The sequence below is a fragment of the Mustela nigripes genome, chromosome X, assembly GCF_022355385.1.
Source record: "Mustela nigripes isolate SB6536 chromosome X, MUSNIG.SB6536, whole genome shotgun sequence".
Classification (NCBI taxonomy): Eukaryota; Metazoa; Chordata; class Mammalia; order Carnivora; family Mustelidae; genus Mustela; species Mustela nigripes.
In genome coordinates this window covers 37,324,494-37,341,238 of record NC_081575.1, presented here as the reverse complement: position 1 = coordinate 37,341,238, position 16,745 = coordinate 37,324,494, and the positions used below count along the sequence as shown (strand labels likewise).

The 16,745-nt window shown below is 43.3% G+C and overlaps 1 protein-coding gene across 7 annotated transcripts in view; it reads right to left on the bottom strand.

The window, feature by feature from the left end:
• Window positions 1-16,745, bottom strand: part of CHRDL1 (chordin like 1) — a 120,632-nt gene that overhangs the window by 22,347 nt on the left and 81,540 nt on the right. For all 7 annotated transcript variants that reach the window (XM_059384991.1, XM_059384988.1, XM_059384985.1 and 4 more), the window contains exon 7: window positions 1,746-1,813. In XM_059384991.1, coding sequence (XP_059240974.1) covers window positions 1,746-1,813 — 68 coding nt within the window. The remainder of the gene's footprint in view (window positions 1-1,745; window positions 1,814-16,745) is intronic.

The window sequence follows — 16,745 nt, the reverse complement described above, 5'->3', positions numbered from 1 at the left end:
CATATGAACTTGCAGGAGTGCTGCTTGTTTTGAGATATCCATAGTGTTGTTCTCTACCTGACCCACAGGTAGAGAAACAGAAACAGCAGTGTCAAAATGACAGGACCAGAGAAGAAAGCACATAGATATTGCTTCAACTTGCACAGAAGGCAGAAGAAACACTGGGAAGTTTATATTGGCCATTTTATTAGGTTCCCACAAACACCTTCCTCACACTTTCTTATCCTTGAGTTTGCCCCATAATTCCTTAGGCTCTGGATTTCTACACAATGCTTGTCGAGAACTAATTCCAGAAGTTAAAAAAAATTTTAAATGTTATGTACTGCAAAATTAATCGATGCTCATTGAAAAACATCCGATGGAGGTACCTGGGTGGTTTAGTCGTTAAGAATCTGCCTTCAGGTCAGGTCACGGTCCTGGAGTCCCAGGATCGAGTCCTACATCAGGCTCTGCTTCTCCCTCTGATCCTCACCCCATTTGTGCTCTTTCTCTCAAATAAATAAAATATTTTTTTTAAAGAAAAATATCCAATGATACAGAATAGATAGAGTAAAAAATCACGCTCTCTCCTTCCCCTGCCCATTTCCACCCCTTTGAGATTACCACTCGTAATGTGTTGTTATATGATCTTCCAGATCTTTCCATAAGTACTCATTCATGCACACGCACACACTTACAATTTTTACATAAGTAAATGATAGTAGAAGTTGTCTCTTGCACCTTGCTTTGTTTAAATAATAAATCTTGGGGATCCCTCCACTCAAGTTCCCTTCAATGTTTTGCATTCCTTTTAACAACAGCACCATGTCCCACAAATTGGGTGTGTTCAACCAAGTCCCTATTGCTTACGTTTGGGTTCCTTCCATTTGTTTTGCTCTTAGGAAAATAATGCTGCATTGAATGCCCTATACATTTTTTTTTTTTGGTACCAGGGTCCAATGAATGTCCATGTATGTACCATAAGCACCTTCACACATTTTGTACACTTTCATAAATCCTTCTGTATGATAGATTCCCTGAACTGGAACATCTCCTTTTCAGATTTTAAGAAGTTTGAGGTATGGCTGTATTTTGACATATGTTTTTGATAAAAGGATGGCATTTTGTCAATTACTTTGAAATACACAGGGACGAGAGATGCTGTTGTATACACAGAGAGGCTTTCTATGAGGTTAGCACTAACAATGGAAATGAGATGCTGCAGAGTGGAGAAGGAGTATGCGACCTGCTTCCTTTTCTCTCTTGCAGCTGTGTGACTGAGAGCCTAAGGCTTAGGAAAGGCTTTATGGAGACATGTCCATGGTACCTCTGTCACACTTGATCTTAGCCAAAAGGCCGAGAAGCGATCATAGTACCTCTGCCAAAAGGATGGACAGACCTACCTTACAGTCCTACAGAAGGTCCTCACTACTGAGGACAGACATAGTCACCTGCTTTCCTTCCAGAAGACAAAAATTTGGCAAACCATCCTGAAAGGCTACCAACTTTGGATCTAGATGGCAAGTACTTAAGGGCTGGGGCTGTGATTTCTGTGTGTTCACGTCCTGGCCCTAGTAACCAACTATACAGTGTACTTAAATGGCTAGAGTTTGGTGATAATGCTGTCTAATTTTCCGAGGAAAGGGAAAGAGCAGTGGTGTTAGAAATGGGCCCTTTTATGGAGTTGCTGGGATAATAGCCATGGAGAGAGGAAAGTTTGGCCTGGTGCTGGGGAGGGTTGAATTATTTGAGCTATTCACACTTACTGCTTCTCTGTTGGCAGGTTGCCGGAAGATATCACCATCAGAATGTTCCCACGACAATTCTCCATCCCCTGTTTATTACAAAATAAAGACAGAGTCATACATACTTAGAAGGGAAAACCATCACCCTTGTGACCTAGCCACATTTTTGGTTCTATGATCCCAAATTTCTCCAGACATTTTAAATGTAGTTAAAATGGCCATCCTTCCGGGCACCCTGGTGTCTCAGTCAGTTGGGGGTCTGATTCTTGATTTTGGCACAGGTCATGATCTCAGGGTCACGGGATTAAGCCCCGCATCAGGCTCCATGCTGGGTATGGAGCTTGCTTAAGAGTCTGTCTCTCTGCCACTTCCCCCATCTCTCTCTGTCTCTCTCTCTCTCTCCTTTCTGAAAAAAAAAAAAAATGGCTGTCCTTTATAAAGTGACCTGGAAAGATTTCTCTCTGTATCTGTCTCAATTTTTAAAAACAACTCTGAAGAAAGTCACTTTTTTAAATTTTATTTTTTAAGATTTTTATTTACTTATTTGAGAGAGAGAGAGAGAGAGAGAGAGAGAAAGAGATAGAGGGAGCAAGCACAAGCAACAGGAAGGGGCAGAGGGAGAGGGAGAAGCATGTTGTCCACTGAGCAGAGAGCCGGATGTGGGACTCGATCCCAGAACCCCAGGATCATGACCCGAGCTGAAGGCTGTCACTTAGCTGAGTAAACCACCCAGGAGCCCCATCCATTCACACTGTACAAAATTTGGGAAACAAAAGGGAGAATAATCACTTTCCATTGTGATATAGCCATCACCCTCACTTTTGCTTCCTTTATTCCAGTGTCAGTTCAGTATCTTGCAGTTCGTACTTAACTTGTGTTTAAACTACCCTTCTAAAATGAGAATTTCAAGGATTTGGTCTGTCATAATTTGTTAAATTCACCCTGATGTCTCTGAGAAGTTATGACCTGGTCTGAAAGTTAAGGTTAATCTCGTGGTGGCTGGAATGTTTACCTAACCAATATCCAAGTTGTACTCCTCTGTTTTTGCCCGAGATACCTCCTTCTGGGTCTGTGTGTCCATTCTCTGAAGAGTGAACACTTATCATTGCCTCATTGCCAGAGTAGCTTCTTTTGGGAGGAAGATCCTACCTTTAGCCTTGAGAACAACATACCACAGACAGAGATATTCCTCAATCAATTAAAGATCACAAACCACAGGACAATTTCCAAGGATATTACCTTGTGTTACTGATGACCAAGTGAGTCGATGGGAAGAGCTGGGTCTTACTCTCAGTATCAGTTAAGACATGTATTTCACAGGATAGCAGGAAATATCAGAAAGTAGCAGCATGAAGAATTTTCTATTTGAATTGACCCCATGAGCTTTCAAAACCCACTTGGACATAGTAACATGTTACTGGTTCAAGGGGATTGTAGTACTGAGGGAAAATTAGGTGATATCATTGGCTTTTAGGACTTACAAAGGACCTCAAAATTCCTTTGATAGCAATGTTATAAGGTAGTGATATATAATGGTGTTATGGCTTTAACCCTTCATGATTTAAAGATCATCTCATGGGAAAAAAATTATGAATCATCAAGATGCGCTTGGGAGAGAGGCACGTGGGTGGCTCATTCGGCTAAGCATCTGCCTTCTGCTCAGGTCATGATTCTGGAGTTGCCAGATCGAGCCCCACATTGGGCTCCCCACTCAGTGTGGAGTCTGCTTCTCCCTCGGGCCCTCCCCCCTCTCATGTTCTCTGAGAGCTTTGGAAATGGCAAGGAACACACTGAAGACAGCCTGCAAGGTGTGGCTGGAGTAGAGAGTTCAGGTGTGAAACAAGAGAAATGGGGATGGTGGAAAGAAAGGAGGAGGGGTGAAGAGGAAAGGGAGTCAAGGAAGGAGAGAGGGAGGGGAGAAGCCTGGTCGCTGATGTAAATAAAGGTAAATAAAGGTGGTAAATAATTGCTGTGTGACTTCAGAAAGAGGCTGAAGAATTCACATTTTATCCTGTAACCAATTTTTATGTAGCAGTTCCTACAGTAAAAGATGGTGATTTATGGCAGCTTCTCCTGAAGATGGAGTGTCTCCTACCTGGGGGGCAACCGGAATCTGGGAGGTTGTTTGTAGTAATATGTGACAAGCCCTGAGAATCTCTGAAATCATGGGGAAGGGGCAAATCAGACTACTTCAGATAAAAAGGCAATGATATGATCCTGATGGGTGATCTGATAAAAGATGAGGATGGCAAAAGAGAAAATAGTGTAAAAGGATGCTATGGTCATGGGTGGAGGGGAGGATGCCTGGGTGGTGCAGTTGGTTAAATGTCTGCCTCTTGATTTCAGCTCAGGTCACGATCTCAGGTTCCGGGAATTGAGCCCTGCATCTGTCAGGCTCCATGCTCAGAGGGGAGTTTGCTTGAGGATCCTCTCTCCCTCTCTTTCTGCCCCTTCCCTGTTCTCTCTCTCTAAAGTAAATACATAAATATTAAAAAAATTTTTTTAAATCAAAAGATGCTAGGCTTGCAAATCTGAACAGCTGGGAAATGGCACTGCCCTTGAAGTGAATGAATAGGGATGGACTTAAATGTACTTGGTCCCTTTTCACTGGCAGTGTGGCGAGTCCAAGCTTTGTCATGAGCCAGATGAAAATAGGGGACCCAAGAGAAGACTGGAAACCAGAAGAGATTCACCAGCAAATGGCAGAACAAAATGGAAAAGCCATGGAATGTGTTTTGGGGCCCAATCTAAGTAGCCCAAAGAGAATAAATCACAAAGGAAAGATAAGAGAAGAGCTCTCATCACCAAACACGTCCTTCACAAACATAGATTTAATGGTTGGTACTGACATGGAAGGTTTACTTAGCATGACCTTTTGAGAAGTTCCATTTATTGCATTAAGACCCTAGAGTCTTGAAAGGGCTTTTAGATAGTGTCCTGAAATACTTTACTTTTTTTTTTCCACGTAGAACTCTGAAGCAAGTAGTCCCTGTTAAGTGAACAGAGAGATCAGATGGCATGGGAGCAGAGGACTAATGTCCTATAACCCAAGTTCAGAGAAATGTGTCACAACACCTAAGCATTTGCAGGCACACGTGCGTGCCTCAGTTGAAATCATTTCACTTCAGTTAAAAGCTCCTGGAACCATTACTCGTGTACATATCCTCTCAAGTAGAAATGACTGAGCTTCTGATGCCATCGAAATGGCATTCTCTAAGCTGGAGTGTTCTGTATGTAAGGAGTCATTCTTTATCATTTAAACCATAGTTAAATTGGAAGAATCTTCTTTGGTATTCACATTTTGTTCAGCTGTGACCTGGGCCAAATCCGTCTGGATTGCTGATAATAGGTCTGTCTGTTTAGCATCTTAGGTACTATAGTTTAGATATATCTCAGATATATCTATGGGACAAAATACATCAAAGAAAATATTAGCAGCAGTGCCCTAAAACCTATTCTGTTGCTTTTTTTTTTTCTCCCTGATTTGCTGGGCAAATTGTCTTGAGTAAGAGGAAACTTTTTTTCAGCCAGGGCTTTATCTAAAAAAAAAAAAAAAAAAAAAAAAAGAAAGAAAGAAAGAAAAGAAAAGAAAAAACAAAACAAAAAACACACTGATTCTAATGGAGACAGATGGATTCTAGTTAATTCCGAGAAGCAACAAGATGTAATTTTAACCAATTTTTAAAACCAAAATGAAAAACAACTCTAGTGTACTGTATGTCAAACAATATTCATTTAACCTTAAAAGCCACATGTGTTGTTTATTCAAACCTCAATTATATTCTGAGTGGTACCCTATGGAGCTAAAATGGCTTGGCTTTCTGGTAATGAAAGAAATGAAGAACAAGCATTTGAAAAATGGTCAAAAGCTGGGCTACAATTCAGACTGTTTATAACTCCCATTGCTTCCATTAATCTCTGGTTAGCCTGAGTAGGTCACAGAAGTAAACCCTCTCCTTTAGAGAGGACTAAGTGTACAATGAGATTATTAGAAACCCATGAAGATAAGCCTCAGAAAGCAAAACTACGCCAGCATGTGGTCACATCTGAACCACACACAACATCATACATAACATGTCCCATAGGTCCTGATGCATGTGGGACAGCCCACTTTCATGCCTTTTTCTGGCAGACATAATTACTAAGATGGCCCTCTCACTTTCAAAAGTGTCTTGGTTTGGATGGGAAGATATGTAGTCACTCTAATCGTAAGGCACATGGCAATGAAATGAATCCCTGAGACCAGGGCGGGCGGGGACATGATCCCTGTGACAAGGGAAAGTGATCTCTATACTTTGAGAGAAACGCGTCGAAATCAGCAGAATCAGGGCAAATAGTTAAAGGGCTTTTGAGGGAAATCAGGGGAGAGTGGAGAGGAAGAAAGTGATCGTGACATCTCCACCTACTACGTGCCAGGTTCTGGGATGGGCCACTTGATAGCTGGGACAGAATACCCAAGCTGGAGATGAAAGACAGAGTAGAAGCAGATGACTCGATGGGGGTCCTCTGCCAAACATCTAATTCTCTAAATACTGTTGAGAGGGAGCAGGCATGCTGAAATTTGAGTGAAGCTTTGAAGAACTCTGGTAAAATGATTCCCCACTAGTAGCCCTTTCAGCTATCAACGATATATAGTACTACAAGAAGTACTCCAGTGTTTTGTAGATGGTCATGTGTTCTAGAAAATACTCTGCTGTCAAATAAAGCACTTTATTGTTTGGGCTGTCAATACAAGCTCTTAGCATTTTCAACAAACTATCTGCTTGAGAAACACAGAGACACAGACAAGGGGGAACTCCTGCCAAGAGTAGCTAGCCAAATCTGAAGAGGAGTACAAAAGCATTTATCCAGGAAAGTCAGAAATACATACTTTTTAAAAAGAGCATTATGGGAGTGGCCAGTGCTTGTGAGAGCCAATCATGAGGGAGGCCAAAGAGAAGCTATTAGCTGGATGATACCCACAAGCCACACTCTGCTCTTTCAATGGCTATGGAGATCCAAGCTGATAGTTAGAAATGGGGTCTTTGAGTCATCCCAATAACTCTAATGGAAGCATTACCATATCCGGCCCTGGGGAGCAGAGTTGTCACGAAGTCTGCTCCTTCCAGTAGCCTCAGAGTTCAGAGTCCTCACAGTTGCTCCACATCCCCAAGTTGAGAGGCAACAGAACAGTCATGGCTAAGAGAACAGCCCACACCAGCCAGACTGCCTGGGTCCAAAACCTGACTCTGTCCCTTTTTGCCTGTGTGACTTCGGGCAAGTGATGAACCTCTCTGAGCCTCAGTTTCCTTATTGCTAAAATGGGGACAATACAACCTAGCCCGGAGAGCGGTGGGGAGGAAATGGATTAGTGTGCGCAAAGAGCTTAGAACAGGGCCTGGCCCACCAAGTGTTATTCCCCCTCTACTTCCCATCCTTTCCCTCTGCTTCTTCCTCCTTCTCCTCAAGAGTAGCTGGGGAAAACCCAACTTAAGGAGTTCCATGAGCATGCGTGGTAGCTATCAAGGAAAGGCTCTGGATTAAACAAACAAACGAAGCCCAGCAGTAACAAAAACATTTATGCCTGCACGTAGGAAAGGGAATCCTTTCATTTCGAAATCATTCCATTTTGAAAGCCAGGATCCTGGATCCAGGAACAAAAAAAAAAAAAAAAAAAAAAAAAAAGGCCACAAAGATGTTTTCAGCTCGTTCCTTCTGAACTGGCTAAGATTCTCTCCTAGTCATCTCCTTATTTTCCTCTTTGTCAAAGAGGCATTTGAGTTTTAACGAAATCCGTTATTTTTTCTTGGCTTAAAATGAGGACAGATATCTGCTTCATTGGGAGAGAGTGCAATTTTATGGTCCTAACGTGGAGTGGTCAAAGTCCAAGTACCCCCTCCCCCCCCCCCAAAAAAAAGAGAGAATCCTGAGCTACCACATCCATACATGGAAAAATAACAAGCGGATGGAGAAGAGGAGCTCAGAAATCTAGCAACGTTTACTGCTGGTCAACCTAGGAATGAATGGCAAGCAGTCAGAAAGCAGTTTAAGGTCCTTCTATCCACAGATACTGCATTAGCTACCTGGCCTTATATCCAAAAAAAGACCTGGATGTCTGGCGGGAGTAGGGAACATGGGGCTGGTTTTAATGGCTAAAGCCAAGGTGTAAATGGATATAGTCATTCCAGTAATTTGCTAGAATAACTGGATCCTGGTATCCACTGCCTGCTTGCCCAGGCTATGGAGACTTGGAATTGGTAAGTTCTTAAAGTTATAATGTAGGTAATATTGAAATCTGACTTCCCCTGCATAACATAGCTCCTTTTGCTCGCATTTCTTTTTTCTCTCTTTATGCTGTCAGTTGACAATTGGGACTAAGTTCTAGAAATACTGGGGTCTAGGCTCATGAAGACTATTCCAATGAGAATAATGGACACAGGCAGTGTTTCTGGGCAGTCATGGCACCCCTTGGAGTAGTTAGAAGGACAGGGCTGAAGGAAGAGTGACTTTAACCTGTGAAGAAATATTTGCTCTGACGTGCTCGCTGGAAATTCCTTATTTTTATGGTAGAACCAGACGCCTATAAACATGAAAAATGCTCCAATCCCAGAACAGGATGGGGGCATTTATTCCACACGGCCAGTTAAGATTTGGGTTTATTCATTTGTTAAACTCAGTATGAAAGACAATGCTGTCTCATCCATGGTCTGAAGGGCTTTCTATGAAGAAACATGTTAGATATAAGAGACATGCCCAGAAGGAACACAATGACCACCAAGGTTGGGAGTTCTGGGAGTATTAGCAAGCACGTGCAGATGAATTCTGAGCACAGGGGAGAGAGAACAAAAACAAGCTGGAAAGTTTCCATGGAAAAAGACAGCCCTTAGTGGGGATTTAGAAGAAGAGAGGAAGGCCAAGGGTGGGATATCTCTCAGATGATCCTTTCTTCATGAACATGAATGGTTCACCCAAGAACAGGGCTCATTAACAGTGGTCAGACTCTTCTGTCACTCTGAAAAGATCAGAGTGTTTCAGCACAGTTTGAAGTTTAGGGAGGAGCACAGCAACTCAAAAACCATTAATGATGGAGTTCATTTTTTTTTTTTGAGAAATGTGTCTCATTAATGATATTTCCTTCCTTATCATTATGACCTACTGATGGTAGTGTTTCTGCAGAAAATGTGGACCAAACCAAAAACAATGCTAGACCAATACATGAGTGTCTATATTTGGAGGTGCTGTTATTTTCTCCAGTTTTGTTTGATTTTGAGAACTTTGAAAACTTGGGTAGATTTTTATGATGTTAAAAATAAAATGAACTACCTTGTGCATCACTTCCCTCATAATCTCTGCATTCCAGCCAAGATAGCATCACAGGTGTAATTTTGCTGTTTTGCAAAGATAAATCACGAGTCTTAGGTACAATGGCACTTCTCTTGAGTACTGACAAACTGCTTTTAAACAGTTGCTTCTGCTTTCAGTTACCTTGTGGAAGTTCATAGAAATACCTCAATTTCATGAAATGAGATTCAGTTTTCTCCTTTGGCTCTTTGCAAATGTGTTGGATAAATGAGCTTGGGTTGAGTATGTTGGGAGTTCAGTCATCTCTCCTGCCTCCCTAGCTAGGACTACACATGGAGTGCTGTCAAGAGCTTTTCATGGCTGTAGCTTTTTCTATTTAATAAATCAACCACAAGAAATGCTTAACTCTGTGCTACAGGACACAGAGGAAGAAGGTGTTCCTTTTCCAGTTAAGGAAGCAAGATCCATGAAACAATGGAAAATATAAGAAAATATTTAAATGTTGGACTCTATAAACCAGACTAAGCCCTGAAAGTGGTCCAAGAAGGAGCTCAAGGAGGACTCGAGTTATTGGGTCAGGCTCTTTGGAAGGGGTACAACTCAGCCCGGGCTCTTGAAAGATGGGTAGGGTCAAAATCCGTAAGAAGAGAGGAGGGAAGCTATTCCAAGCTTGTGAGAGCTAATAGAGGCACATAACAGGAATGAAAGCGAGAAGGAACTTGGCATATTTTAGGACAAAGAGAATAGCCAGCCTGGAGCAGAAGGTGTGTGTGGGTTGGTGTCAGAGAAACAAGGATGAGTAGTAGGTTCAGGGAGCGTCAGCTTGCCTAATAGAGTGTCTTTAAAAACAATCTGCGGACATTGGATAATGTGCTAAGACACGGTGGGCACTGACCAACACGACCAAGTAGTTCTGTAAGAAGAAAAGCCTGGACTAGAGTAGTATGCACATGTACAATGGAGGAAAGACAGTTATAGACACTCCTACAGCCCGAGGTGGCCAGTTTCACAGGGAAAGCAGAAGTCAAGGATCCTGGGAGTTTAAGACTGCCATTAGCTATGTCCCTAAACTTTGAGTCCCTCCTCTCTCACAGGCAGTGAAAAGGAATGTGGTGTGTGTTGAGGCTGGAGAGACAGTCCGAGGAGTCTTCTTTCACCTCCCTCACAAGGTCGACCCCTTTTCATTACTAGCTTTTCCAACCCCTTTCTCTATAGCACGTGGCACAGTTGCCGTTTTGTATCTACTTGATATTTGATATTATTTGATATTATCTATTTGATAAATGTGTCTTCTGCACTACAATCCACTAGGCGAGGTCCCCTGTTCGTTTCGTTCACCACTGTTTCGTTCACCACTGTATCTCCAGCACCCACACAGCACTGGGTACTTGGTGGGTGCCCCAGAAGGGTGAAGAAGGGTGAAAGAAGGTAGGTATTTCTGGACAAAGATGTCCCCTGCTGGTTCTGAGCGGGTAGGCTGAGGCCATAATGGGAGGAGCTGGGCAGTGTGGTTACTCTTCTAAGATTAAGTGCCAACATGTCAAGCATGTTGTCTCTCCCCCTCTACTCCCTTGCCTTAGGAAAGGTCCCTTGTTGCGTTCCCATGAATGGCTCCCACCAGGGAGTGTAAGAGTTTGGGACTCTAGAGCTAGGTTGACAAGGTTCAAATTCTAGCTCTGCCACTCACTGCCACATATCCTTGGGCCAATCACGTAACTTCCCTGCCTCAGTCTCCTTATCTGTAAAATGGGGTTAATAATTGTTCTAACTTTGTTGGGAGGATTAAGTGAGGTTATCACACACATCAGTGCTTAGACCACTGCCTGCCACAGAGTAAGTACTATGTATGTACACCGTCTAATCAGGTTTGGCTCTTAATACAGCCAAAAGCCTACCTCCCCCCAAAACCTCTCCTTTGTCTAGAGTCCAAGTACATAGCTTTTCCCTTTGCTTTGGCAAGATAGGAAGGAGACAGGAAACAGAAATGATAAGTAGTAGAGGGAAGCAGGAGGGGGGTGGGTTTGGGTTTGAGGCCTGCCTGCCCAGAATGTGGCAGTCATACAAGATTTTTCTTCTGATCAAGTTTCCCTTCAGGTTCCAGCGGCTGTTTGCATGCCACTTCCAGTCCAGATGAGATTTGCTCAAGTTCCAGCAAGGACATGCCCCTTGTCAATGTCCTCTTGACCTGCCTCAAGCCTCAAGGACAGGCCGATATCCCTGAGGCTGGGGTTGAGATCCAGTTTGCAGCTAATGTTGCCACATGACCCAGGAAGAGAGACATGTACCGTGTCTGGGGAAGGCACAGAGAGCTGTTTCCATGCGGCCCTTTATGTGAACATCTGCAAATTCAGTACTCAAAAGGTTATTTCTTCTGCAGTATTTTTTCTGCAGTTAGGGTGGTCAGCATAGGGGAGAAGGGTGTCTGCATTCCCTGCTGTGTGAGTAATATGCTTATGCAAGACAGACCTTTGTAAAAACATCATTTCAGCAGGAAAAAAAAATAACGAGGTGCTTCCAAAATTAGCACTTCAAAGGACATTCAATCACATTCTACACAACTGAAAGATGTAAAGAAATTAGGGGCAGAGAGAAAAGCATCAGTTTTATGAAAGCGGAGGACTGAGCCTTCACAGGGAAAGATGAAAGTGAAGGATTTATTTCGGCTGGAGGAGAGATCGCGGAGAAAGAACTTCGCGAATTGGCAGGTGTGTGAAGGGACCGCGCATGATCGGCCAGAGCTTGCTTTTATCTGTCACTTCTGAGGGCATCATAAAAGGAAAGAAATTTAAACTGTGACAAGGGTCGTGTTGAGAAGATGGCGAGTCCCAGGATCTGTTAACACAAGAGGGATGAGAAATGTGTGGAGATTAAGTAAAGAAAAAAAGGCAAGACTCTCAGACATAGAGGAGAGCGTGCAATCGTATTAACCCTGGGCTAATAAATACAATAATATTATATATGAAATACGATCATTGTCTCAAATGAAGCAGTAAGTCTGTATGAGACTTTCCACTGTCTCCACATCATCTCGGTTAATTTTTACAACCTTTCCATGGGTGACACTTATTATAATCTCCATTTTCAGGGCTGAAAAGAAGCAAAAACCCAAAGTTCTATGGGGACAAGCAGATCGCCCAAGGTAATATCACTAGTAGTCTGGAGCTCCATAACATCAAATCTGAGTCCTTATGGCTTCAGGGTCTATGTCTGCTGCCCCACACATGTCTCCCAGAGGCAATAACATGTCTTTTTGGTAGTTTCCTTTCTCTTACGAATTGTTCTTCAGTTTAGATTTCGCACCGTATCCTTTTCCCCAAACAAAGTAACCTCAGCCCGACAACTGGATTATAGGAACTGGATTGTTATGCAAGCAACTATGAACACCTCGGCTCCATACAGACTCTCTTCCCTTCGGAGCAGACTCAAATGACATTGGGGCAAAGATGGGTAGGGAGATGAGGAACAAAATACCCATCTTTTCTGGCTTAAATGTCATAGCTGTACTGGTGTACAGACACACACACTGTGAGAAAGCCCGAGAGAAAGATCCAGGGTCTTCTTGGAGCACAAACCAAATCAGGCTGTGGCTAAATCCACACTGGCTTGTGAGGACCTCTGGAAAGAGCATAGGAAAAGGGATGAGCATACAATGGTACTCAGAACAAGGTCATTTCTTCCTTTTTTTTTTAAAAGATTTTATTTATTTGGCAAAGAGAGAGAGAGAGAGCGAGCGCTGGCACACGCAAGCAAAGGGAGCAGTAGGCAGACAGAGAGGGGGAAGAAGGCTTCCTGCTGAGCAGCGAGTCCAATGTGGGGCTCGATCCCAGGACCCTGGGATCATGACCTAAGCCGAAGGCAGAAGTTTAACTGATTGAGCCACTCAGGTGCCCCAAATTCATTTCTTCCTAGAAGAAATATTACTTACAGTGTCCTGAAGGGCAATGGGGGAGGAAAAACCAGTTGGGGATCAGAAATGACACAGTGTAATTTCCTACTGACCATGAACCAATGGACAGCAAGTACCACCCCTACCACAATCTATTGGTAATTCAGAGGCAGAAAACACAGGAAAAATATCATATGTTAGTTGTATCTAATTCAAACTATAACTTTGGCAGTATTTCCAAGCTAGCATGCATTCATTCAAAGAGTGCTTACTCTGTACCTAGAGCAGGGAGGGGGAAGAAAAGATGAACCAGGAATAGTTCCTGCCTTAAGGAGCTCAGAATTGCTATGGAGAGTAAGACATGAGTACACATAATAAATTTTTAAAAAAGGTAACAAAGTGATTAATGCTACAGGAGCAGCACCCAGTAAAGGCTGAGGAGTCTCGGAAAGGAAGGAGGTTTACTCCTAACTTATAGGATTAAAAAAACAAAACACTTTCGGAGGAGGTGGCAGATGGGCTAGTCTTTGGATAAGCAGGATAAACAGGAATTTGGGCTAGAGAAACGAGGGATGGCAGACAGAAGGCAGAGAAGAGGGAAAGGCCTTCCATCTAGTATTTATCATAATGCACCCAGAGGACCACCTGTGTCAGAATCTATGGAGGCAGTGTTTGAGCTACGTCTTGAGAAACCTGTAGGATTTCCAAAGGCAGAGATGGAAGGGAAAGGCTTTTCCAGAAAGAGGCAATCTTCTCTCCTCTAAGGTCTAGCTGTACATGTGCAGTTCTTAAATAGGCAGCCATTTTGTTCTCTTGACCTCCCAGTTCCTTCCCATGAAATGGCTGTCATACATTTGTCTCAAAGTTGGTTACCCAATGGTTGGAAGTAGATACTCTGACCCTTCAGAGAGTGACATTTGTTACTTTTCTATTGCTTCCAGGATTCAGACTTTTAATATGCTAAATTTAAGTGCACTAAAACCAAACAGAAACCACTATTCGGGGTCACCTCCAGTCATCCATTTGGTCTCAGGAATGGATTCTCAAAGAGGAATCTATGGACCACCAGCCTCTGAGTAGACAGTGGGGCCTGCTGACATGCACATCCCAGGACCCTACCCCAAAGCTGTTGAATCACGCAACTGTTGTCTGAGGATCTGAAAGTTCTCCAGGTGATTTTGAAGCACACTACAGTTGGAGAAATCTCGAGGGGGTAGAGTGAAGACACAAAGACACAAAGAGCACAGGGACACTGGGAGTGGAACCCAAGGTGTGTGAATTGAAGAATGTGGACCTAGAAAGCTAAGTTGAAGCTACTGGATAGAAGGCCTTCACTGTCTGAGGCAGGGGTTGGTGTGTACCCCTGGCAACAGGGAGCCATTCTTTTCAGCAGCAGAATAAAGTGGGGAAGAGCCTGGCATCTGGACTCACTAGCTACATAACCTTAAACAAGGCTATTAACTTCTCTCTGCCTCAGTTTCATCATCCATTAAATGGGAATACTCATCATACTCATCACATAGGGTCATTATGGGAGTAAATGAGTTAATGTCAATAAAGTATTTAGAACTGTGACTGGTGGGGTGCCCAGGTGGCTCAGTCGGCTGAATGCCCTAATCTTGATTTCGGCTCAGGTCATGATCTCAGTGTCATGAGATCAAGCTCCACATTGGGCTCCACACTGAGCATGGAGCCTGCTTAGGATTCCCTCTCTCTCCCCCTCTGCCCCTCCCTGTACCTATCCCACTTGCATGCTCACACACTCTCTCTCTCTTTCAAGAAAAAAAAAATGACTGGCCTTAGTTAGTACAGTATGTATCAGCACAAATACTTTTTTTTTAAAATAAGCTCTATCCCAACATGGGGATTGAACTCATGACCCCAAGATCAAGAGTCACATGCTCTAGCAACTGAGTCAGCCAGGTGCCCCAGCACAAAGACTTCTGAGTAGAGGTATAGTATGGCTAAGGTTATCTTTCTGCAAGATGAAGCTAGTAGTAGTGTACAGGAGTCATCTACCAATCCCCTCTCAGTAAATCCTATCATTTCCCCCCGCCACCTCTAACTCAGTGCTTCTCAACTTTGGCTGCACATTGAAATCACCTCCCTCACCCTCCACCCCCAGCCTGAACATAAACCTATCAAGGTAATTCCAATAAGCACCCATGGTCAAAAAACAATGCCCTAAATATATTTCAGATTGGTCTGTTTCTCATTCTGGAGTCCTCACCCTATACAAGACGTGGTGCTAGGTCATTTTCCTGCATGATCTCATTGAAACCTCATAAGCACTTGGAAGTAGGTGCTAACAACATTCTCCCTGTAAAGATTGTTAGAAAGACTGAATGCACTGCTCATGATTATCCAGCTAGAAAGTAGAAGGACTGGGCTTAGAGCCAAGGCAACCTGGTTCCAGAGGCTCCTGTCTGAACCACTATTCTCTACTCTATCCCCAAAACAGGCACCTGCCCTCTCACATTAAGACAGGCTACTGCACTCCCCTTCTGCCTGGCCTCTCCCCTTGCTTTGCTGCCTCCCTCCAATCAAGTATAGATGCAACAGCCAATGAGGTCTTTTAAAACATCCACTGGTTCATGTTATGCCCAGCTCACAACTTTCCAGCGGTTTCCCAAGGTACTTAGAAACTGAATACAAACTCCAGCCCACAGCTTTGAAGGTCCTATATGGTCTGAGCCCGGTTCCCTTCTCCAGCCTCATCTCCAGCCAGGGTTGACTACTATCACTACAGGCCAGCTACAGATCCTCAGATGCCTCAAATGTTCTGAGCTCTTCCTTGTGTAAGGCCCCTGAATTTTTTCTTCTGTCCAGAATGCTCTCCCTTCAGGAGTTTTGCATGGATGGCTCTTTTTCATCTTCCAAGTCTGAGCATAAATGTCACTCAGAGAGGCCTTCCCAACCACCTGATCTAAATGCTGAATGCTGTCCTTATTTCCTATCTTGTTTCTTTTTTTTTTTTAAAAGATTTTATTTATTTATTGACAGAGAGAAATCACAAGTAGATGGAGAGGCAGGCAGAGAGAGAGAGAGAGGGAAGCAGGCTCCCTGCTGAGCATAGAGCCCGATGTGGGACTCGATCCCAGAACCCTGAGATCATGACCTGAGCCGAAGGCAGCGGCTTAACCCACTGAGCCACCCAGGTGCCCCCTATCTTGTTTCTTATCTTAGTCTTTTATTTTCTTCATGGTACTGACATTGTAACAATTTTTATTTCTTTGTTTATCATTGGCCTTCTCTGGTAGAATTTAAGTTCCATAAGAGCAAAGAAATAATCTTTGCTGCTATGCATGCCATGTACGGTTGTAGAGGGTACTGCACAAATTTGCTGCACCGAAAGGAGTGCATTCACAAGGATTTTCTGGCAAATGGTGGTAAAGTCTCTTAAGTAAAAGGATTCTCTTTGTAACTTGCATAAAGATGCAATATAGTCTGACAGTGCCCTGTATCCTTTTTTTTTTTAAGATAAAGATTTCATTTATTGATTTGACAGACAGAGATCACAGGAGGCAGAGAGGCAGGCAGAGAGAGGAGGAAGCAGGCTCCCTGCTGAGGAGAGAGCCCAATATGGGGCTTGATCCCAGGACTCTGGGATCATGACCCGAGCCGAAGGCAGAGGCTTCAACCCACTGAGCCACCCAGGTGCCCCACCCTGTATCCTTTTTTTTATTAATTTATTTATTTTCAGCATAACAGTATTCATTATTTTTTCGCCACACCCAATGCTCCATGCAATCCTTGCCCTCTAAAATAACCACTACCTGGTACCCCAACTTCCCACGACCCTGCCATTTCAAACTCCTCAGATTGTTTTTCAGAGTCCATAGTCTCTCATGGTT